The sequence below is a fragment of the Manis pentadactyla genome, chromosome 1 (genome assembly GCF_030020395.1).
Source record: "Manis pentadactyla isolate mManPen7 chromosome 1, mManPen7.hap1, whole genome shotgun sequence".
NCBI lineage: Eukaryota > Metazoa > Chordata > Mammalia > Pholidota > Manidae > Manis > Manis pentadactyla.
In genome coordinates this window covers 25679454-25705376 of record NC_080019.1, presented here as the reverse complement: position 1 = coordinate 25705376, position 25923 = coordinate 25679454, and the positions used below count along the sequence as shown (strand labels likewise).

Sequence of the window (25923 nt, the reverse complement as noted above, 5' to 3'; positions counted from 1 at the left end):
TCCATTCCAGCCTTCTTAAGGATAGCACTTCTATAAGTATTTTCTATTCTTCCTGTATCACTGATTTCTATTGAATGTCTTCCAAAAGCATACAAGGCATACTAATAATTTCTTTCTTAAAAAAAACAAAACCTCTTTTTTACTTCATGTATCTTTTTAGAAAACCATTTTATTCCTTTTCTTTCACAGCAAGTCTTCTTAAAATAGCTCTCTCTGTTTCCGCACTCTTCAATCTTTCTTTAATCCATTCTCCCCATTCTGCCTGTCTAATAAAACTGCTTTTGTGAATTTCTGTTGTGCTACATCCTGGCACTGATTAGTTAAATTTTGTTCACCTTCGCAGTGAACTTAAAACCATTCTTTGAATGGAGCTTCCCTTCGCTTTGGTGACACCACAGCTTACTGTTTTGTGTTTTCTTAGTAAACTAGACCCTTAGATCCCTTCACCTTTGCACATTGAATCATGAAATACAGTCTAGAATGCATTGGCAAAGGAAATCATAGTCCACAAGAGCAAATGGAGGCAAAGGATAAATATTAATATTCTGCTGTTCAGTTCCAGAAGGCAAGAGCAGAGAGAATGGATAGTAGACAATGGCCAAAGTAGAAATAACAGCAGAAATGTTTCCATATCCGTTGACTCCCCTAGACAACTCTCATGCTTTCAAGCTTGCTGCTTTCCGAAACTACTCCCAACTCTCACAGCATGTATCTTGAGAGGATTGGGATTCAGGTAGGTTGGTTAAGAGTCTCTAACCATCATTTTAAAAGTTAAATGATTAAAATTATGTAAAAATGAACCACGATGTGCTGGTGGAAAGAGAAAGGGTAAGACAAAGTTAAATATTCATGGATGGAATTTATGTGGCATACTAATTATCTCTTGTGTTAATGCAGTATTCTGACATTTAGCAGCTTTAAAGTACCAAATGTTAATTATCTCACACAATATCTCAGGGCCAGGAATCTGGAAGCAACTTAGCTGGGCAGTTCTGGCTCAGAGTATCTCAGAGAGGTTGCATTACCAAGGCAGTCTTGACGAGCTGGACAGAAGTTTAGTTACAGAGGATTGGGAGGTGGGCACTCCGAGGAATGGAGAAAATGAGTTCACGTTAGCTTTCTCCACACTGTGTTATCTGGGATACTTGTCTCCCAAGATGCTCCTTCCAAAAGGGTTCTGTGGTCAAATGAGAGTGAGGAACACCTCAAAACTCCCCCCCTTTAGAAATGTGCATAAGGAAAGCTCTGGGTGAAGTCCTGAGGCAAAATACCCATTTGTCCTGGATAATTCAACCTTTCCCTAACTTTTTGACTAAGGAACCTCTTTATTTATTATTAAGAAACACTTCTTAACTGCTATCTCGCGTATCTCTTTCCAATACCTAGATATGATCATGTCCCTTCATTAATGACAGCAGTATTATCCCACAAGGGGATTAAAGAAGAACACGAAACTTTGAATTTACTGATGAAACCCACTGGTGTACAGAATAAAGTATTCTCCCTAGACTGTAAACCAAGTCCCACGACTCTGACTATCAAGGCTTTTCTCTAGATCTTACCCACCCTCCCCCTTGACATGCCCATTTTCATCTAGCTACACTTATGTGCTTACACTTTCTACACCATGGCAGAGAATTTTTTTTAAATGTCATTACATTTTCTAGAATATTATTTTCACCTAAAGCATCTGTCAAATTACCTTTTTTAAATTTGAGAGTCATTTGAGCAAAAATAAATTTGAATCTGCCAATGTTAAACTGGAAGTAGTTAGGAGGGCTCCACCGACAGGGGTCAGGGGAAAGACTTTTATAGTGAAGATGTGGAAGCAAAGCAAGGACATTTTTGATTGGCTGTTGCTTCAGCAGTCAGATTCTAGTGCTGTTCATTGTCTTTGAGGTTTTGTTATCTACCTGAAAATTGTACTGGATCCTGAATTCTTCTAATTACCTCAAATAGCTGTGACTCTCCAATTTTCTGCCGCTCTTCTGATTGGAAGTGCCAAGAACAAAGACTGCCCTTGCAACCTCGTTGGAAGGGACTGTACCAAGCCTTAGTCACTACCAGATGGCAGGCACACTCCAGGGCCTTGACCCTTGGGTTTGTATCTCCCAATTAAAATGGGCTCCTCCAGATTCTTGCAACAGCGCACCAGCCGAGGATTTAAAACCATGTTTATTTTGAGGGCCAACCACAAGGACCCCTTGAGCATAGCACGTGTTGGCACCTGAACACTGCACTTCTGCTTCCTTTGTCTGTAGTTCTGAAACCCCAAAGCTTCTCAAGACAGAAAGTTTTGAAATCTCATTTGGTGAGAAACCTGACTTGAACCGACTTGAGACCATGCATGTATTTTTTTTCATTCACTGTATTATCATTAATCTACAATTACATGAAGAACATTATGGTTACTAGGCTCCCTCCTTCACCAAGTCCCCCCCCTACAAACCCCATTACAGTCACTGTCCATCAGCGTAGTAGGAGGCTATAGACTCACTACTTGTCTTCTCTATGTTGCACATCCCTCCCTATGCCCCCCCCACATTATACACATGCATGTATTTCTAATCCCTCTAAATGTGTCTATGCATACATTTGCTGCAGAATATTAACTGCTTGATTATTCATTGCCACCCCAGAACTGACAGGGTATATATATTATGATGCATTTTTTAAACTTGAAAAATTCCAAGACGAATCTATGTGGCCCCAAGTACTTAGGAAATGGATCCTGAAAAATCTTGTAATCGGTGATGATTAACCATCATAAATGCTTTCATACACATTACATCACTCCTTCCAACACCAGGCCTGCAAGGTGAGCAGGCAGCTCCGCTTTATAGAACAAGTGGTTCTAACTAATGACCTATCTGACGTTCTCGAGGCTACAGTCCCAGAGGCAGGCAGGGCCAGATGTACGACCCAGATCTTTTGGCTTCAGATGCTCCACTGTGCCATACACCTAGTTATATAGATTCTGTTTCATAGGTTGTAAGTCCAACGTAAACCAGGACCCCTCTTCCTTTTTCCCTCTGAGACTAAGTCTGTGGTCGGCATGGCCTCGAGCATTGTCTTTAAACAAGTCTTTCATGGAAGATAGAATATATACCACAGAAATACTTTAAAAAGTTTAATTTAAAAGAAGTCACCAGGGACTTTAGGGACAGATGAATCTCTGTTCCGGTTTCAGAGCTGCAATTTATAGTCTCATTGACCCTGGGTGAGTCACGAAGCATCTTTATCCTTTGGTTTCTTATCTGTCAAAATAGGAGAAACCGTAAAAATCCAAAAAGGGGAGATTATAACAATCGAGGGAGAAAATCCACGTGAAGCACACTTACCATGCATTCTCAAATGGTTATTATATGAAAAAAGTGCCCCTTTTTGATAAATCCAGCAGTTAAAAATTGAATTCAAAAAAGGGAAGGATGAGATCTATAACACTTTCCCTGTAGAAAGAGTCATTGTTCTGTGACAATTTTTTCACTGTTTCCATCTCACATTTTACTTGTGTTTAGTAGCATTACCTGATTTAGGATCTTCAGCCTAGAAATTCACTTCTTTGGTTTAATGATCTTAAGGTGGAGCAATATTCATTTCTTCACATCATGTCCATTTTCTCATAGCTTCTTTTGTTTTCTCAGCCCCTCCTCAGATTTAAGTGACTTCTTAAACTTGAGGAGGAATGTGAAGGGAAGGGGAGAGCAAAGGTCAAGGGGAAACCCAGTGAAAAGGAAGGCGGTTTGGAGAGACAGGGGTACCTCTGCCAGGTGGCACACAGCATTCTCCCTCTGTTTACAACCAGTCTGAGTCTTGACCCATCTTACTTCGCTCCACCTGGGGACCTTAGGTTTGCTGGAGATACAGCGCCAGCCTGCGTTGTGACGCATGCAGGCTAGTGTGGGCGTCCTGGGATTTTCTTGCAGTTTTAACTGGCCCCCATTTCTCCTGCTCCAATTGGAAGCTGGCATGGCCCTGGCATTTCAGTCAACTTAGAACATGGAAAGCCACACTATTTTTAAAGGTGTATGTCCCAATTCTTGTTTAGTCCCCAGTGTCTGGGATACAGGGGACCTCAAAGCATGAGAGCCATTGCCCAGGCCATCCCCTTCATCCCAGACAGCACTCTCCCTTCTTGCTCCGCTCACCCTCCACCTGCACCTCCTCCCCGCAGGGCAGTCACCCTCCTTTGTCTGCTGCCAAACCTTCCCCTTTGGCCTCACTTTTTCCTCTTTGCTCAGTGCCTCCCTGCCTTAGTAGGAAAAACAGAGCAAGAGAAAGGGTGGAGTATAAGTGAGGGAGAAAGCCCAGGCTGTTATGACTTTCCAAGGATTTTTGTCAAAGATGAAAGTATCAAAATGTGCCAGATAGAAATGGAAAATGATGCTTTAGAGTGGGAACACATGTTTCACTTTAGAAAAGTAAAAATTGCAGAGGATTGTTCTCTTCTATTGTGTTCTCTCTCCTCCTTGTTTCCAGATGGAGGCCTAAACAGTATGGGATCCCCTTCTCACTACTTTATACTCAGTATCACTATACTCAATATCAACCCTTCTAAAACTTGAAAAATTCAGAATTCCCAAACAAATCTGGCTTCACTAGGATCTAGGATAAGTACCTTCACTACCACTATGCACTCCCGACCTGGTGACCCTAACAGCCTCCTGACTGGGCTCCCTCCTTCCACCTTGCTGCTTTCAGTTTGCTATGAACACTGAAGCCAGAGTGACAATTAAAAATCTAAGTCAATTCAAGCTGCTCTTCTGTGCGAAGCCTTCCAATGAGTCATATCCATTTCCTTTCAGAGACCCACAGAGCCCTCCATGACCTGCCCCTGCCCCCTGATATTATTCCTTGCTGGTCCCTGAACAGGCTTGGGATGCACCTGCACTTCTGCTTCAGGGCCTTTACACTTGCTCTTTCTTCCATCTGTTATGCTTTCTCATGTAGGTCAGTCTTTATTCAAGTGGTACCTCCTTAGTGAGGCTTTCACTGATGACCTTTCCTGAAACTGCATCCCCTACAACGCTCCCTTACCCCTTCTTGGAGGTTTAAACTAAAAGGGATATTTTTTCCTCTTTGGACATCAGGAAAACTTTCCTTGAATATTTGTGGCTTCTACTTTAAAATTATTGCCTCATAAGGAGCTTTAAGTGGTGATCTCAGTCTTATGTAAGCATCACCACTGAGGTATAGGTACCATGTTGTTACATGTGAACTCATATCTCAAGGTTAAAAGTAAAATGTGTGTGTGTGTGTGTGTGTGTGTGTGTGTACATGAATGTATAGTTGTTTCAAAAGTCTGTTCTAGGATCTTTGTCAGTTATTCTGGATCCTAGAGTTCAGGAGAGATCATTTGTAATCACTTCTCATTCATTACCAACAGGGTGGACTAAGTGCCCAAGCTTTTGTTCGTGTGGAACTGGAGGACATGAACGATAATGAACCTGTGTTTAACCCATCAACCTACGTGATGAGCATTAGTGGCCAGACCCAGCCAGGCACCGAGATCGTCAATGTTCTGGCCACTGACAGGGATTCAGGGACATATGGAGCAGTGGCTTATGAGCTGGTTCCCGGAGACCTGTCATCCCTTTTTACCATCGACTCCACCACAGGTATGTGATCTTGGAACAGTTTTCCTCTGAAAACAACAGTTTCTGTGTAACAGCCAGAAAATTAGCAAAGGTGATTTCTCTTTAGCAGGACTGTTGCAGGACTCCGCCTCACCTTCCCAAATGCTGAGTCAATTGAAAAGAGCAGAGGCTTTGTGGTCGGGTTAGACTGGATCTGAGTCCCAGCTTTGCTTGCTACTGGTGTTAGGTCTTTATTGGCCTAGGTCTCCCTACCTTAAAAGTAGTGCTAGTAATCCCTGTGTTGCAAAGTTGTGTGAGAATTAAAGGCAGTAAATTAAGAGAAACCTCTGGCCAATAACATTTGGTTTGCAAATGTTCACTTCTCTTCACTGGTATGATCCTACCATCAATAGATTACTTGCACCATTCAATGTGTTAATAGACAATATTAGTGCAGAGAGCATTGTATGGATATCCAAAGTAGACCCCTTTCTTGGACTGGATGTGGTATTGCTTAGTCTCTTTGGGTCTTGGTTCCTTGTTTTGAAAATAAAATGATATCTATAGCTCTTCTCATTCTCTCATATAGTGATTGTGCATCTGCCAAAGAATTCCAGTGGGCCACTGAGTCTTTTAGAAATAATCAGTCTTGAAGAGGATACCTTCCCCTTTCTATTGGTTTGTTGTTAACAAAATATTGTTTGAAATATCTGATTACACAAAGACATAAAATTTTAAGTGTATAATATTACATTATAATGCTTTTGAGATATTAAAGATGTTCTGGTTCAAAAATGAGGCTGCAAAAGAAAAAAATTTTTATGTATGTTTCTTTACAATCTTTTTAAAATTTAAGTTTAATTTGCTGTAGTAGGAACACTTAACATGAAATCTGTCTTCTTAGCAAGTTTTTACCTGTAGAATACATTATTGTTGTTGACTATAGCCACAGTGTTGTACAGAAGATCTCTAGAGCTTATTCATCTTGCTTAACTGAAACTTCATGCCCACTGATTAGCAACTTTCCATATCTCCCTCCTTGCTGGCCTCTGGCAACCACCTTTCTATTCTTTAGTTTTATGAGTTTGACTATTCTAGGCACCTCACATAAGTGGAATAATATAGTATTCGTCCTTTTGTTACTGGCTTATTTCACATAATATAATGTCCTTCAGGATCATCCATATTGTTGCATGTTGCAGAATTTCCTTCTTTTTAAAGGTTGGATAATATTCTGTTGTATGTATATTACTACATTACCACATTTTCTATATTCATTCATCTGTTGAGAGACATTTAGGTTGTTTCCATAACTTTTATTGTGGTTAGTGCTTTAGTGAACATGGGAGTGCAGATACCTCTGAGTTTATATTTCTTCTTAAAGCATGTCATATGAGCATGGGTAGAATGTGTGTCATTTATGATGGTGAGGGTAATGACTGGAGCCACACTAGGCATTTTCTGCACATTGTCTTATAGGATCTTTACGTTCTCTGCAACAACAACTGTTTTCATTAGCACCAACAGTAATTTGCACAGGCAATCCAATCTACCCAGTTAGCTCACTTTCTCATCCAACCCATTAGGCGGGGAGTCACTGCTGTTGTCTTGGAGGTGTCCTTCCATCTGGCCTGTGTGAGAACCCCAGGGGTTAGTTGTTTACAACGGCAGTCTTTATAAAGCAGAACTTCCCTTGCTCAAAATAATCCACCGATATGGCCCCTTTAACATTTCAAAGATCAGAAGAAAATACTTTTTTTAGGAAAGTAGCCTGCTTATCTTGGCATTTTCAAAATGCCTCTGAACCGCTTTTCAAATTGTCAGGCCCTCTAGGACACTAGCATTGCCAAAAATATATAGGTCAGACAATAATCAGGGCACAGGATCTCAAAGCATTTAGCAGATTGTTTTTAAAAGGCATCCACACACTCATCATCTAGCTTCCTCTGCAAGATCTGGGAGAATGAGCTGTACTTTGTTCTGTTTTTAGAAGCGCCTGGTACTGTGCTGGTTTCAGTCAGCCACAGGCTTCCACTCCTGGCACCAGACATAAGACACATGCCATTGTCAATCATGGAGAACGCTTTACGTGGGTCATTATCTAGGGAAGTATCATGGCCTTTTTTTTAAAAAGCAAAGACCAAATTCGTAATGGAAGTAGCCTTGGGTTATTATTGTTGGCAATTTCGATCCCGGTTCATTTAGGTTGAAGACATTTCTCAGTCTAACAGCGCTTAGACTTTTGGTTGCACTTAATCACCACTCATGAGAAATTCATGAGGCCTGGGAATGCTTTACTTTAACCTTTAGAAGAGAATTAAACAACACCATGATTAGCTATGGGAAAAAGTTGCCTAGTGAACAGGCAAGTCTCCTGTTTTCAACAGTTGAGTCCAAGTTCATCTGTTGGTTGACTGCAAACCCTGAACATATTTTCTATATTATACATAATAGTCGGGCTTTCAGGCTGTGCAGCGAAGGCTTGTTTAACTGTTAATGTTCCCAAAGAAAGAACAAGGAGCTGGGCTGGAATATGGTTTCCCTTCTGGATCTGCTTTTCTTCTGTAACCTCTGTAAAGCCGGATTTTCTTGCTTCCACCATAAATCTCAAGAAATTGCCTTTGTCAGTATATATCTGTGGAATAGATGAATAAATGAAGATAATAGAATAGTAATTTAAATCCTTGTTATATCCTTTTAAGAAATTGCAAGGCAGTGTTACTGATAATAGAGCAAAATGTCACTGGAAATCTTCCTTCCCCATCTCAGCTTGGTAGGTGATGCCATGGCCCCCTGCTCCCCAGCTTCTCCCCAAAACTCTCCCAAATTCTCTCCTTCTCTCCAGCTTATCTGTGCTGGCTGGCATTCTTCTAGATATGTATGTATATATACTGAAACACTAACTATATTTATATTTGTACTTTATGTGGTTATATATATAGCTATATAGAGAGAGTATATGTTTATGTAATTATATAGCTGTATAGTTGTAAAATTTTATAGTCACATACAGTTATATAGTATGAGGACAATATTAAGAATGGATGGGCTAATTTATGCACTGTCACTTCCTGAATTACTCTGAAATTCTCTCTTGGAGACACTCATTCATATACTTATTGGTTCATTTGTCCATGCATTTTAATGCTTCCCATATCAGACATGCTATTTTATAAGCTTACAAACTTGCGTGATAGGCTCATGTTTTTCTGAAGACAAGAGATTTTCCGTTGATCTGTTTGTGCCACAATGAAGACTCATGCATTAAAAATAGAGCTCTTTGACTTTCTGTGTTCATCTGGTAAGAAAAATATTTTGGAGAAACTGCAAGCGGGTGTGGTGATGTCATGGTGCTTTCTCTTGTGGGTTTATCTTCCCATTCTGTTTTTGGTTGTCTCAGTTTGTTGTTGGTTCAAAGAACATTTTTGTAAAATGTGTTTAGGCACCAGGAGAGAGATACTGAATTGAGCCTTCATTTCTCTTATTCTCAGTTAGTTGGGCTCCTTTGATGTGGGCACAAGGCAGACCGCTTTGAGCTTTAAAAGGAGGAAACACATGAGGCATATTTATTAATAGCTCCTTTTACATGTATTTTTAATCCCAGTTTATGAATTATATGTAGACTTTTTTCCTACATTATTTGAAGTATTCTCTTTAATAACATGAGAAGAATTGCTCTTTAACTTTTGTGTTTATCCTAATTATTTGGTAATTTTACACTGAAGCAAACATTACTCCTAATTCAGTTGATATGAAGGTGACACAGGTTTCAAGCACTTGTGTTGGCCATTTGTTGTTGACCAGCTGCCCCTGTTGCTAAGGCCACCTTTAGTTCAGTTCTTGTGGTTTATGTCTTTGCATAAAAACAAGTTAATGACATAAAGAAAAGTCAATACAAGTTCTGAAAAGAGTGTAGCTTACCTATTCAAGGCAGAAAGCAAGTTCATCTTTTTGATACATATTTATTCAACACCTAATAGGTATTAGGCACTGTTCTAGAAATTTGGGACACATCAGTGAATAAGGCAGATAAAAATTCCTACTTTTGTAGAGCTTACAACAAAAGCTTACATTGCCTTGCCAATGTGGATTCTATGTTTAGTTGTGCTGCAGACACAATCCAAGTTTAGCACTACAGAAGAACAGGGTAACTGTAAGTTAAACTGTCAGACAAGGACAGCTATGCCTCTGTATTTATTTCAAATCTTTTGTTTGTGTGCGGTATGTGGATTTTAACATGGACTATAAGTAATGTAACACAGACTCTGTTTTTCTTTATTTCAAGGGCAGATTCTTTTCTGTTAGTTTTATGCTCAGATAACATAACATGTAATGGTTCTCATAATTCTTCATGATTGCCACCTCCCTACTTCTAAAAAATCTGATATGTAGCTAATAAATTAATACCACACCTCATTTCATAAAGGATGTGAGCCTGCTCACACTAAGAAAAAGAAAATGATGACTTTCTTTTATATGCAAGACAGAGACTAAAATTTATCACTAGGACCTAATCAGTGTATTTCACTTTCAGAGTTTCCTATCAAAAGCATGTTAGAGAGCTTCCTCTTTAATTTTTCCAGTGTAAGATCACAGAGACTTCTGGAGATGTAAGAAACCTTACAATTCAGCTCCCTCATTTAGTGGAGGGAGAAATTGAGGTTGAAGGGGACTCGGTGATGCCTAAAGGTGTACGATTGGTAAATGGTAGAATTGGGCTTGAACACTGTCCTAGACTATGATCTGTTCCTGTGCAGCTCTGTCTCAGATAATAACCCTTGTCCACATCTTTTTCGTGCATTGCCTACTTGAGCCCTACATCAACTTATGGGATGAGCAGGGCAGAAGTTTTAATGCCCACCTGCAAATTCAGACACTCAAGAGCCTACGAGTCTTTCTAAGGGACTTGGTCAAAGATGTAGTTATAAACCTGACACTTGGAATTATTTCTTGGGCTCCTACTTCAAGGCTCTTCTCATTATTATAACTTTTATTTTTTAAGCTAAAGACAAAGCTAAGATAAATATAGATTCACTGGTTCAACTAAATAAGATTAAAAAAAGACTTCTTATTATGACTTCCTATACAAACCTATTTGAAGTACCCAAATTATCTGTTGATTTATTTTACTCTTTTTAATTGAGTAAATACAATTCCATGGGCTCTTCCAAAACAGGTACATTTTTCTTAATAATTGCTTTAGTTGTCAATATGAAATAGAATTTGGTATCCATTTTATTCCTTTCAGCAACTACAACTTAACTACCCATGTTTGTGTGCACAGTAAATAATATGTCATCTATTTGGTGAATAGGTTTCTATATTTTCACAAAACTGAATATAGGAGAGACATCATAAATATCAGTAGCTAGTAAGAAATTGGTATTGATATCCCATATTTTTTATCTGTCTCTGAATTTTGAGAAAACCACACCTATAGACTTGTGTTTGGTGAAGGTTATGCCTGCACTTTTTTGTTCTTAACTCCCCCATAGCTTACAATTGTAGTAATGACCCACAGATTATTTTCTAACTATGAATTACCACTTTGGTTAATATTATGGTGACTATACTTCAATAAAACTTTTTAAAATAAAAAAGAGTATCCCATCTTTTCCAGGAGATAAGATGCTGAAAGTCAGTATTGCTTCACTGGTAGAAAACATGATTTTATACATATATTAAATTTCAATTAAGGGAGGACCTTTGTCTTTAAGTTCTTATATTAGTCCATCAGTTAAGAAAAATTACATTCCAGCAGTTTCTTCTGTTTAAATAATAAGTGACAAGGTAAAGAACACAGACCGACATTATTAAACTTTACGATTGGTATGCATAAATCTAAGAACTCAGTAATTAAAATATAAAACACCAGTGCTCTATAAATGAATCAATACCTAACTTTTAAAGTTGAAGTTGGTCCCCTGCACTGGTGGTAATGATAATTTGCAAGTGTCATGAAGAAGAGAGAGCCAAATAATCACCGTACTTTATTAAAATATGATGTCATAAATTTTAAGCTGATAACTATATCGGCAATGAGAGGTGTTCATTTTATTGACTACTGTGTTGTTTATTGCATATGTAAATATGCATATTTAGATGTAATATATATTACAGAGCTACATTACCTGACCCCTCAACTTTTAATAGACAACTTAGTTTTTTTAAAAAATGTTGAACCCAAATAAGTGAGTTTTCAAGCACCTCTGTATATTCAAATGTTTTTTTAAAAAGTGAACATTTTGAAACATTTAGCATTTAGAAAGACAAACTTAACTTCAATACTCCCCCTCGTATAAGCGGTCAGTGTTCGTTCAAAGGAACTTTACTAGCTTCTTCCTGGTCTGCTGAGGAGATCGTTTCACTACACAGAGTTTTGGCTTTGAAAGTAAAAAAAAATAGCCATTGGCTCAGAAGAGGCCAAGTGAATTAATATATACAGGCATAAAATGGACTTTGTTCAAATATAAAAACACAGATTTGGTCATTTCACTCCCCTGCCTAAAATCTTTGAGTGACTTTTTATGGCTCTTTGGCTGAAGACCAGGTCCTTGTTAAGGTCTGCCAGGCCCCTCCTGATCTGTCCTGCTTTCCTCTGTGGCCTCAGCTCCAACTGCTTTTCCCTTCAAACTCTGTGCTTATTCCATGTACCAACTACTACTTCTCCTTCTCCTTTCCCTCCCCCTCTGCCCCCTGACCCTGCCACGCCTCCCTCCCCAAGCTCTGGGCGGACTGTTCCTTCTGCCCAGATCATTTGGTTGCTGCTTCTGCTCTCTCCTTCCCAGGCCAGCCTCTTCACCTACTTAATGACCTTGCTCGTCCTTCAGAGCTCAGATGATGGATCACCTTTCCTGACAACGCCCTCCCCAACCACATTACAACAGGTGCCCAGATTTATATTCGATCACAGCTTCTCTTTATATATAATTACAAATTTTGTGATTGTTTTATTAATGTCTGTCCCCCACAGGCAGTATCTGTTCTGCTCCCTAGTGCCTTCCTAGTTACTAGTACAGCTCCTGGCAGAAATTAGGTACGCAACAAGTGGTTGCTGAATGAATAAGGAAAGAAGGAGATGCATTTGTTACCACAAGAAAGCTTATGATCTAGCTGAATCAACAATGATAATACACACGTAGAAAACAGACTGTGGTGGTTGTCAGAACCATGGGGCTTGTGGGACGGGAATGAAATGGGAAGGACCACAAGGTACAACCTTATAGTAACAACATAGGTGAGCCCTGGGCTGTAATGTACAGCATGGTGACTATGTTAACAACATCACATTGTATATTTGAAAGCTGCAGAGGCAGTAAGTCTCGAAGTTCTTATCACAAGGGAAAAAAGTCTGCAACTATGGATGGCGATCGATGTTAATTAAACTTATCGTGATAATCATTCCACACTGTATAAATATATCACGTTATTACTTTGTACACCTAAAACTAATATAATGGTATGTATCAATCATAGCTCGATAAAAATATATTTTAAGAACATTATGAATGTATAATAATTTTTTGAAGTTTAGTACTGGAAAAGAAATAGATGCTCAACCCAGATCAAAGTACAGAAATCTATGGAAACATGCATGGGAAAAACTACATACAGAACAAGGCAAGAAGCTGAGTCATTATGCTCTCAAAGTTACATGTTGAAAGTATGGCCACACAGAGCAGAATAGAGTTATTTGACCAGAAAAAGTGAGCTATCTGGCTCCTAAGAAGTCTCATGAGGTGATCCAGGCACCCCTTGTTTTATTGTGCTTCAATTCCAGAGCTTCGCAGGTATTGCTTTTTTTATAAACTGAAAGTCTGACAACCCTATGTCAAGCAAGGCTATTGATGCCATTTTCCCAACAGCATTTGCTCACTTCATGTCTGTGTCACATTTTGGTAATTCTCACAGTCTTCCAAACCTTATTATTACGATCATATTTGTTATGGTGCTCAGAGCTCAGTGATCTTTGATGTCACCATTTTAATTATTTTGGGGCACCACAAATTGCGCTCATGTAAGACAGTAAACTTAATCAACAAATGTATGTGTTCTGACTCCACCGACTAGCCATTCCCTCATCTCTCTCCCTCTCCCCAGGCCTCCCTGTTCACTGAGACACAATAATGCTGAAATTAGGCCACTTAATAACCTTGAAGTGGCCTCTAAGTGTTCAAGTGAAGGGAAGATTCCCATGTCTCTCACTTTAAGTCAAAAGTAGAAATGATTAACCTTAGGGAGGAAGGCATGTCAAGACCTGAGGTCAGCCGAAAGCTAGGCCTGTTGTGCTGAATAGTTGCCAAGTTATGAATGCAAAGGAAAAGTTATCCAAGGAAATAAGAAGCTACTTCTGTGCACATGAGTGATAAGCAAAACAGCCTCCTTGCTGATATGGAGAAACTTTGAGTGATCTGGATAGAAGATCAAACAGCCACAGCATCCCCTTAAACCAAAGCCTAATCCGGAGCAAAGCCCTAACTCTCTTCAATTCTGTGAAGGCTGAGGGATGTGAAGAAACTTCAGAAGAAAAGTGTGAAGTTAGTGGAAGTTGGTTCATGAGATTCAAAGAAAGAAATCATCTCCGTAACATCAAAGTGCAAGGTGAGGCAGCAAGTGCTGATGTGGAAGCTGTGGCAAATTATCCAAATGATCGAGCTAAGATGATAAAGGAAGGTGACTACACTAAACACAGGTTTTCAAAGTGGATGCGCAGCCTTCTGTTAGGAGAAGATGCCATCTAGGACTTTTATTCCCAGAAGAGATGTCAGTCCCTGGCTTCAAAGCTTCAAAGCTTCAAAAGACAGGCTGACTCTCTTGTGAGGGGCTAATGCAACTGTAACTTTAACTTGAAGCCATTTACCATTTGTTCATTTCCCATTCTGAACGTCGTAGGGGCCCATAAAAGTTATCCGAAATCTACTCTGCCTGTGCTCTGTAAATGGAGCTACAAAAGCACATCTCTTTACTGAATATTTAAGCCCACTGTTGAGGCCTACTGCTCATTAAAAAAGATTCCTTTCAAAACATGACCACTCATTGACAACGTACTGGTCACACAAGAGCTCTGATGGACATGTACGATGAGACTAATGTTTTCATGCCTCCTAACACAACATCTATTCTGCACCCCTTGGGTTAAAGAGTAATTTCAACTTTCAGGTCTTATAAGTTAAGAATTACATGTCATACAGCAATAGCTACCATAGATAGTGATTCCTCTGATGGATCTGGGCCAAGTAAACTGAAAACCTTCTGGAAACAATTTCCCATTCTAGATGCCATTAAGAACATTTATAACTTTTGGAAAGAGGCCAAAATGCCAACATGAACTGGAATCTGAAGAAGTTGGTTCCAACCCTCATGGGTGACTTTGAGGGATTCAAGACTTAAGTTGAGGAAGTCACTGCAAATATGGAGGAAATAGCAAGAGAACTAGAATTGAGTGAAGATGTGACTGAATTGCAGCAATCTCAGGATAAAGTTTGAATGAATGAGGGGTTGCTTTTCATGGTGAGCAAACAAAGTTGTTTCTTGAGATGGAATCTACTGCTGGTAAAGATGTGAAGATTGTTGACATGACAACAAAGGATTTAGACTACGACATTAACTTAGTTGATAAAGCAGCAGGGTTTGAGAGGACTCCAGTTCTGAAGGACGTTCTACTGTGGATAAAACAGTATCATCAAATAGCAGTGCCTACTATAGAGAAATCCTTCAGGAAAGGGAAGGTCTATCGATGTGGCAAACTCCACTCTTGCCTTATTTTAAGAAATTTGCCACAGCTACTCCAGCCTTCTGCAACCACCACCCTGATTGGTCAGCAGCCATCAACATGCAGGCAAAACCCTCCACCAGCAAAAAGATTACAGCTCACTGAAAGCACAGATGATGGTTAGCATTTTTTAGCAATAAGCATTTTTCTGGTGGTCTGGAACAGAACAGTATCTCCAAGGTATGCTTGCATTCTATATTTAAATTACTTTGTGATCAGACTTAACATTAAGCAAGGTCATTCTATTTATGTATCAAAGTGAATGCCAGTCATCAGGTTATAATGCAGAACCATAATTATCACAGGAACTGAATATTTGAGGCTTCATTTCCAGCCTACTTTCTCCATCTAGACACACATGGAGAAAGCCAAATCATATCTGGAAAAGTTTGTGAACAAGCATTGATTTTTAAAGAAGGGAATGAGGTCGTTTTAATGTTTAGTGGAACCAGGTTTAAATGGTCTGATGCACCATCCCTATAATAAAAATATTCTTACCAATAGAATGAAAATACAAAAACTTGTTGACTTAACATTGTTCTGCATTTTATTGGGCATGAAATAATTGAAGTGTGTTTACTAACAATCTCTATTCTCCTCTATGGACTGGATCTGAATGTGAGTATCTAACATTTGCCTCTCTTTTTTGTACTTTTCTTAGACTCATCAGCTACCCTTTGGGTTGCACGTTTTTAAAAGACATTCTCACATTTCAGGTGCAGAGATTCACACCGTCACATTCAAGTGACTTTGTATTTGCCTTCCAGGGAATCAAAATGTTAAGAGTGAATGCCACGTAGTGCTGCCAGGAATGGTACGGCTAGTGCAGACCTGCAGAAAAGAGCCCTGGAAAATCTGGAGTAGTCAGGGAAGGGATTATGGACCATAGAACTTGAAATGAACCTCACAAGATACCTCAGATTTGGATAAGCAAGAAAGGGAAAAATGGATGGTGATTTAAGAGAAGCAAACAATGTAAATGAAGACATGGAGATTGAAATTAGTAAGCATTTGTAGGAATTAAATATGTGAGTTTGTGCTAAGATATATAGGAAATTCCATCAGGATACTAAACTTTATGCAGCTTTTACGAAGGAGGTGCCCCCAAACCAGTTATATTATTATTTTGAGCTGTGTTCACTTTGTCAAAGATTGATAGCTTGGAGATAAAAGGGTTGATCATTTGGAGAGAGTGGCTGCTGACTGTGGGTTCCCCCCAGGGCGGGGTGCCTCCACCCTACTGACTGCTGAGAGAACTCACTGTGTTCCCTGCAGTTTGGAGCTAACAGACTCAAGTCTGATTCTCACCTTGGAAATCTAAGGAGGGAGTGATGTCATTGGAATAAAGGAGAGGTTTCTGGAGGAGAGACAAACTGCACTCCGGGAGTTTGGAAGGGCAATGAGTACTTATGGTTTCTCCTGGATGTGGGTCATTTGTGAGGGAAAGAGCTGGTAATGGTGTTATTTCAGATCTTGCCTGGAAAAGGTCAGGGGGAGAGTTCTGAGCATTGCCAGCTTTTCAGAAGACGTGGAGGGAATAAGTGAACAGTTGAAGAGAGATGTGTTCACCCGCATTAAGGCAGCCTCAGATTTGAGGTTTGAAGCTTTCTCTGAAAAAGCCACAAAGCATCCATAAGAGAAAGGAATTTTTAAACAACTGCCCAGGCCAAAGAGCTCCGATGCTGTCTCACAACAGTGGCCATCAAGTAACTGTTCCTGCTCCTCCCTCCGTCCCCTCTTTCCTGGTGCTTCAAGCCTCCATGGCCCAGACGCTCATCCTGTGTGAGCAAGGTGAGGGGGAAGAGAGCCAGGTGAGGAGAGAGAGAAGGAGCTGCTCACCGCAGCGTGTCCCCCACCTGAGCTTCAAGTCTGGGGTTTTGATAATTAATGGACCTTTGCATTCTAATTATTAATTGAGACTGTTCTGTGATTTCAAGTAACAGAAGAAAGTGTAGTTGGTTGGTAGTGATTGCAGAAGTTGTAGGAGCTTCCTGAATTTTCACTTAGGGGCAGCAGCAGAACAGCTATGTGTACAAAATAAACTTAAATAGGAGAGAAACTAAGTTGCTTTATGATTGCATCCGTGAGCTGTGCTTCGTCATTGTACTTGTTGCATGTATGAATGACAGCCGGAGATTGTCCTGTCTGCAGTGGAGAGATGGGCTATAGGCTGGTAGAGAGCTACACTGAGTGGGGTGACTTATGAAGGAATTCAGAAGCATGGCAGAGAAGTTTAGATTTGATTATTATAGGAAATAAAGAATGACATAAGGGTTTTGAGTGCTAACATGTCATGGTGATATTTAAGGAAAATTACCCTGGGAGTAGAGTACCAGGTGGACTATAAGACTAGAAAATTTGAACAGGGAATATAAATTAATTAATAGGGTATAAATTATAATAATCCAGAGGTAATGAGATTTGTACAAAAGAGATAGTAATAAAAACAGAGAGGAAGGAGCTATGTTGAGGATATTTTAAGAGGAAAAGAACATAGGCATGGTGACTAATTTGATTTATTAATGAAAGACAATGAACCATACATAATTTCTTAATTTTCGGTGATTGATGGTCCAACTGAGGTCTAATTGACAAATGCCCCAGGGGAAGTGCTACCTAAAAGAGGTACAGAATTTAACTGAGGTCAGAGGGCATGGTGAGAAAGCAGGATAAAGTCACCATTGGTGCCACAAAAAAACACACAAATATTTTGATGGAAATAATATATAGCAGTGGTTTCCTTTAGAGTATACAGGACTACCTGGTGGAGATTGTTGAAAATGCAATTCCCAAATCCTTCCCCACATCCAGAAATCAGAATATCTACATAAGAGCCTGAATATTTTTTTGTTTTTACAAGTAGTGAAGATTTTGATGCAGGGGACCAGGGGATACCTTGTAAGACCCTCCAGAGAATAGGAATAAAGAGCCTAGTACTTAAGTAGAGAAATGCTTGGAAGTTTGACAAGAAGAAAGGACCATTGTCAAAATCGAAGGAATTGTTAGTTAGGAAAGGCAAAATGAAAACTATAATTTAACCAAAGGAACCAGTCCAAGCATAAGAGAGGAGATATTGTGTATCAGAAGATTGTACGAGTTAAGGACCACGAGGAAGGAGATGACATCCAGTTGTCCATCTCTCACTTGCATCCTGTCCATATCCTTTTTCTTTCTTTCAGTTGTGTTTCTTATAAACAACATGTGATTTGATTTATTTTGAAATCCATTCTGGCAATTTTTGTCTTTTAACTACAGCATGTTGTCCATTTATATTTTCTGAAGTCTTTCCCAGTCTAAATCTGCTGTTGGTACTCAGTCTCACTCATGTTAACAAATTTCCTCATGTGTTTTGTGATTTTTTTTTTTTTACTGTGGGATCAGATCTTTTCCTGAGAAAATTCGTTGAGTCTTGTAAATGAACATGGGTTCCTCTGGGAAATGTCTGTGCTTGTCTTGCCCATGTGCCCTAGGAAAGGACCAGTCCATACCATTTTAATCTAAAGTCTTGGCTTGAAACTTCCACATCATCTTACATTGTGCATTCAGCCTACAAACTAATGTGAAGGTTGTTCAAAGGAAATTTTTACCCTGTCTATTTAGTGTCAAGTTTTAAATCAGGCAATTTTCTTTCAAGCCAACTGGGAAGGCAGGGGTTTACTTCTACTTCACCATTACACTGAAAATTAAGAAAACTTTGTGGACATAATTTTATCAGAGGAAGATTCTGTAAGACTTCCCATACTTTCCATCTCCAGCCTGCACCCATTTCCAAAGGCTCCGGTCTTTTCTTCTGCTCCCTGAGCATCACAAAGTCTTTAAAAGAAATGGTCAAGGACACTAGGGTTTGGCACATACTCGGAAGACCAAAACTGAATTCAGTGTGCTGCTTACTCTCTGGGTTCCTGACACTATTTAATTTTTTGCCACCTTTATTATCAATGTATTGATGCCTTTAAGGGAATATATTTTTATTTTTTATTTTGCAGCACTTGCTTTCAGGAGGAGAATTAGTGTGTCTAGTGCTAGAAAACAGAAGTTCTCTTTAGTAGTTCTTCCAGTGATGGTCTGTAAGAGGTAGCTTTTCTGTCTGTGTTGATCTTATTTTATTCTTGTGATAGTTAATTTTATGTGTCAACTTGACTAAGCTACGGTACCTAGTTTTTGGTCAAACACCCATCTGATGTTGCTGTGAAGGCTTTCTTTGTTTTTTCTTTTTTTTGATGTGGTTAACATTTAAATCAGTGGTCTTTGAGTAAAATAGGTAATGCTCTATAATGTGGGAGGGCCTCATCCAATCAGTTGAAATCCTTAAGAGAAAAGACTGAGGTCCCCTAGGAAGAAGGCGTCTACCTCTAGACTGCTTTCAAACTCAAGACTGTAACAGTGACACCTGCAGGAATTTCTAGCCTGCTGATACAATACTTAACTGAGTGGACCATTCTTGAAAGGCAGATTTTTTTTCCTAGAACCTCTACAATATTACTTTATTAACTTCTAATGTCTGTTGCCATTGAGAAGTCTGCTATCAGTCTAAAAATGATTCCTTTCTAGGTTCACAGGCGTTCTTCTCTTCTCGCTATAAGATTTTATCTGTGTCCCTGTTAAAAAATTTCACTTACAGTTTCAATTGTCAAGTCACGTTTCCTGTGTGTGAGAACACGTTCCTCAGAGGCGCCGCCTCCGGCTCCACCAGCCATGCAGTGCTCCTCGGGCGGCGAGCATCATCACTCTTACTGTGGCCTCTCAAGGGTGGCAGCAGCTTCCCCCCGTGGTCTGAGCACCTGCCGGCCTTGCCCAGGGAAGGTTTGAGCACCACTTGTGACTCATTCCTTCAAACACGTATTCACAAGCCGCAAGGAGATGGGGAGCTTTGGGCTGTCTGCCATGGCCCACTGCAGCCCGTCTTCCTCTTCCTTTTGATTCTTGCATCCCTAGGGAAGATCCTCCCCTTTTACTCTTTTAGCTTTCCATATTGGTATTGTCAGTCTTTTAATTAAATTTCCTCCCAAATACCCAGCATGGTTTCTGGTTTCCTGATTGGTTCCTGGCTGGAACATTTATGCACCGAATATATTTAAATAAACAAGAGAGGATGTTGAATATGCAAGTATGAATATTTATTAATAAATGACCTGGCGGCTCTGCTCAGGTCTTTCTGAGTCGTAAGCTGTTTTGTATCAGTGCGACAAAGCCTTGCACGTTCAAAGACAAGTCATTTACCAACTGTGCTGCTTTCCTTCAGGTGGGTTATTCCTAGTTGCGTATAATGCTTTCATTTAATAAAAGTTTTTTTAAAAAGTATTAAAGTTCTAAAATTTTGGGCTTTTGGAAATAGTTAAGTCAAGAAATGAGCACTTTCAGTCAGGAACTAATTCTGTCTGGTATTATTGAGAGATTATCATCATCCTAATTTAGAGATGAGGAAGGAAAAACCATTACAAGTTTAAGTCATTAGTCTGTGGGCACATACAGAAGTCAGTGGAGTACAGGATGTAGAAAAATTACTTGGAATTTGGCAATTCTTGTTCATACAGTATTGACTACTGCATCATTACAGAAAAATCTGGGGTAGAATAGCATTTATATAGAGATATAGATTATTTATATAGATATAAATGTTTATATATGATATAGATGATTTATAGACAGATATATAGATGTGTATATATATATATATGTATATGTGTATGTGTGTGTGTGTGTGCATGTAAGTGTATTTAAAAATATTTTAATGAAGACACCCTAGAACAATCGCCTTATTACTTCTAAGCCTTCTGTGAAATGAGACATGGAGGAATAAGATAACAGGCATTTTCTTTTCAAAGCTTAATGAAAAATTGGAAGGAATCACTTTGTATGGCCAGACACTTATACAATCTTATTTGTTTGGCTTGAAATTTTTTGTTTTTCCATAACAAGGCACTTCCCTTTGGGAAGTAGGACTCCTGACCTGCCCCCAACATAATTCATTTCTCTGAATGGTAGCTATATTCTAGGCTAAGTTGATTAATGTCTTTATAACAGCTGACTAATGTTTGTGTCGTGCCTCTCTGTTTACATCTAACTTTAAAGTGTGTCACCTCATGCTCTTCTGTAACTCTCGGTTCTTTCTAATCATTTTTCTTAGCAGTACATGTAGTTATTGATCAGTTTGACCAGTTTCTTAAGGAGAGAAGTTCTTGGCAGTTATGTTTGCATAACTATACCTGGTACAGACTCTCACTTTCTCTCCCCTGTTGCTTTCCTTCAAATTTGTTTAGAATCTGTAATATGGCAAATAAGATGGACATTCATCAGTGAAATGTTGTTAAAATAACAAGAAAATTAATTTTGCTACACGGAATAACATCTTGTGTGCTAACAAGGATAGGATAATGAAAGTAACATATAAGTTACTTATTGCTTATATCAAATCACTGCAACTCCAAACCTTATTGTTAAATCATCTCAATTTAAAATACCAATTTGGGGACTTGGGGGTGAGAATCATGAAATACTAGATGATTCTCACCAGAGATAATATGTTTTTAAATAGCAGAGTGAATATAGTACAGATATTTATTAGGTTTCACAATTTGCCATATGTTATTGTGGCTCATTTTGTTGATAATTTAAGTATTCGTAAAATTTTTGTTTTTATCTGGGCATCACATGCATGTTTTTGTCAGCCTCAGGGATTCATTTAATTGAATACAGCTCTCCAATTATGTTCATCTGATGGTTCTGAAATTTCCATTGAAACACATCCTTGAAACTTTTTACATAATAAGAATCCTATTTTCAGAGAGGAGTTTGTGCAATGATTTTTAAAGACACATGTTTTAATGTCCAGTCTATAGCATTCTCCACTATAGAATTCAGGTTTCCTATATAGTTCTAAAGAGAGGTAGTATATTTTTTGGTAACATCTTCTTTTTCTGAATACCTTAATATTTTGTTTTATATATCTCTATATATAATATATCTATATTATATATATAGATATATATATTCTAGTTACAAAGTTAACATATTCTGTTGGTCAGCTCAGTCTACTCTAGTAAAATATTAGACTGAGTGGGCTTAAACAACAGAACCTTACTTCTCACAGTTCTGGAGGCTGGAAGTTTAAGATCAAGGTGCCGGCCAATTTGATTCCCAGAGAGAACTGTCCCTGGCTGGTTGGGTTTGCCTTCTCTTGGCCTTCTCACATAGTGGAGAAGCCAAGCTCTCTCCTGTCTCCTCTTAGAAGGACACTAATCCTGTAAGAGCAGGGCTCCACCCTTATGACATCATGTAACCTTACTTGCTTCCTTACTTCAAATACAGCCATACTGGGGGCTAGGACTTCAGCATATGAATTTTGGGAGGGATACAATTCAGTCCACAGCATATTTAAAACTACAGGAATGTAAGAAGTATAACCTGAACCCACAGAGATGACTTCATATTTTAGTTGTTCAGCTCTTTCCATGTTTTCCAGCATGAATACTTTTCTGCATATGTGTGGAGGGTACACACAAAGTATGCATGTTAGTGTTTATAATTGTATTTTAAATATTGTTCTGTAATCTCACATTCTCACTTAGTAGCACTTCATGAATTTTTCACAGTAGAGATATACAATCATTTTTTTTTTAGTGTTTACGCAGTGCTAAATTTTTATAACACACTGCGTGGATACCATAGATTCCTTTTTACAACTTGTTTTTCATATAAAATGTAGCATGTAAAATCCGTCTAGATGAAAATGTGCATATTTTCTTCATTCGTTTTGGATGCTACATCAGCATTCTATTTTATTAACATACCACAACTGATTAGACCATTCATTCCTTTCTTGATGGATATTAAAGTCATTTGTAATATTGCAGAGGATGTCCTCTCCATTTATTTCTAAGCACTTACATAACCAGAGGGTAGATTTCTAAGTAATTGAATATGAGCAGTTTGATAAATATTGCAAAAGTGACTTTTGGGCAATGTACATATGTGACACATCATTTATTTGGCTCTTATCACTAAATTTTTAGCAAACGTTACAGATAAAAATGAGAGATGATTGTTTTGATTTTGCATTCTGTTATTTTTTGTGAGTTTGAGTATTATCACATTTACTCATGTAATTCTTTCTTAACTGGGTTATCTGCCCATACTCACTGTTAACCTAGCTTTTAGTTTACTTGTATTTTTCATTTCTTTGCAGAACTCACTTATTATTGGGATACTAAATTATTGTCTTTATCTTTTCAAAATGTTGTCTTTTGATTTTATTTTTAAATGATCGAATAAATTAATGAATTAATAATAAGAGAGATAAAAACTGTAAATTAAAATACAATGTGGTAAGTTTATAATAGAGAAACACACAGGCCACTATGGGATCATAGAAGAATGACATCTAAAGCAAACTGGAGGGTAAGAGAAGGCCACCTGCCCAAGGTCAAACTTGAGCTGTGCTTTAAAATGACTAGAAACCATTACGTCAAAGAAGTTGAAAAGTTGTTCCAGGAAGAGAATGCAGTAATCCAAATGCAAGAGCAAATTCTATTCTGGAAATTATAAATAGTTCACGGTGCCTAGAGCAAAAGGTACTGTACAGAGAGATGGGGCTACAGAGGTGAAAAAGGGCAGATTTCCAAATGGCTGGGTGTATGAAGAGAAGGCATTTGAGCTTTGTCCTGAAAACTTGGGGAGGTCCTGATATTTCTAGTTTTGGATTTTAGGAAGATTATTCTCATACAAGTATGAAAATTGGTTTAGAAGGAATCAGTCTAGAGGCAGAAAGACCAGATTGTGGCCTAGCTAAGGTAGGAACTAATCTTTTCATTGTTGTAATTATCGAGAGTGGAAAATGAAACCTTTAAAGCTTTCTTTGTAATTGAAATTGAGTTAGCTCTGAAAAAATACATGCCGGGGAGTGGGGAATGATCAGAGGTAGAAGGGCTTCCCATTTTCTTCTGTAGACAGATGCTTTGGTATTATTTGAGTTTTCATTTTTTTATCAAGCATAGACTTTAATAATAATCCTTAGAGCTCATCAGTAACAGATGGGAAAGATCTAAGAAATTTATGTGATAAGTATTGAGTACCTTGGTGAACCACCAAATCAGTATGAACCCAAATTTTAATATGGTTGCTGAAAACTGGCATAATAATACTTGGTTACATTAATATTTTCTAAGTTTTCTAATAAAGAGTGTTCATGCTCTCCTTTGTAATAGATTAAATCTGGAACCATGTGTTCACAATATTGGATCATATTCAGGAGACAGGAACCATGAGTGAAATGACTTAAAAACATATTATAATCATAAGGAACTAGTAAAGAAAACAGCATGTTATGCCTGCAGCAGTTCAGACAAGATATTTGACTCTAGTTATTGGTTATGTATTATACCAAAGAGAAATAAGATGTATTTCATTAACTTTCTAGTAGAAATAGGAATGAGGGGTTGGAGTGGTAGGAAGGCAGATTTTGATTTAAAAGAAGGAAATTGAATGGTGTCAACTTTTTTGTACCTCAAAAACTGGTAATTCTGATGTTTTGCCAGCCTCTTATAAACTGGCAGAGACTGCAGCATTCATTCCTTCATTTAGTACTTATGGCCAATTGTATTGTGATAGATTCCATAAAGTTCAGCCATATTTACTTGTATGCAAAGTCATTTAATAAGTTTGCATGATTTTTTAAATTTTCGTTAAAACTGACATGTTCATTTTTTTAGGTTGGTTATGTTAGATCTGTTTCTGTGTTTTCTAACTAGCATACCAAGGGTAGTATTAATAATTGGCTTTTAAAGTATTAAATAGTTCATTTTCTGAGCATTACTGGATCTCTCCCCAGCTTAACCATTAACACCTTCTCCTCTCACACACTGTGTGTAAGCCTGACTTGCCACTCCGGTTCCCCATGGTGTTAACATTCATTGACGTTTTCTCACTTACAGCCATTAATACTACATCTTCTCACTAATAAAAATAGACTGGAATCTGCTAAAAGAGAGAACTGCCCTCCGTGGTCTAGTTCAGTGTAGATAGCAAATATATCAGAAGATGAAATTTTAGTTCCATGCTGTGGATTTCAGATCATGGTGCTGAGGCAGACAGTGATTGCCCCACAATCCTGTGTTAGGTTAACTGGCTTATGAGGTATACTCTGCTATTGCATTGCCCTGGGCTGCTGGTATAGCTGTAAAGCCTACCAAAGGCAACCAATTCATGCTCTTCTGGTGAACTGATTTACTTCCAAGACTTCTAATGTTTAAACTCTAGGAAAATACTGCTTCCTTGACAGAATTTGGAGCTCATTTTGCAAATATGCGCAAGTTCTTTGACTGGAAAGTAGACATATTAGGGTTCTCCAGAGAAATGGAACCAATAGGAAATTTATATAAAAATAAATATCTAGAGATACGAGAGAGATTTATTGTAAGGAATTAGCATATGTGACGATGGAGACAAACAGGTGGCAGGATCTGCAGGTGAGTTGGGAAACTGGAGAATGGATGGTGTAGGTCTAGTCCAATGGCTGACAGTCTCAAGATTCAGATAGGATCAATGTTTCAGTTCAATTCCAAAGGCAGCAAAAAATGC

The 25923-nt window shown here is 38.5% G+C and overlaps 1 protein-coding gene across 1 annotated transcript in view; it reads left to right on the top strand.

The window, feature by feature from the left end:
* DCHS2 (dachsous cadherin-related 2) overlaps window positions 1-25923 on the top strand; it is a 224685-nt gene that overhangs the window by 115515 nt on the left and 83247 nt on the right. Inside the window, exon 3 of the mRNA XM_057496860.1 lies at window positions 5387-5618. Coding sequence (XP_057352843.1) covers window positions 5387-5618 — 232 coding nt within the window. The remainder of the gene's footprint in view (window positions 1-5386; window positions 5619-25923) is intronic.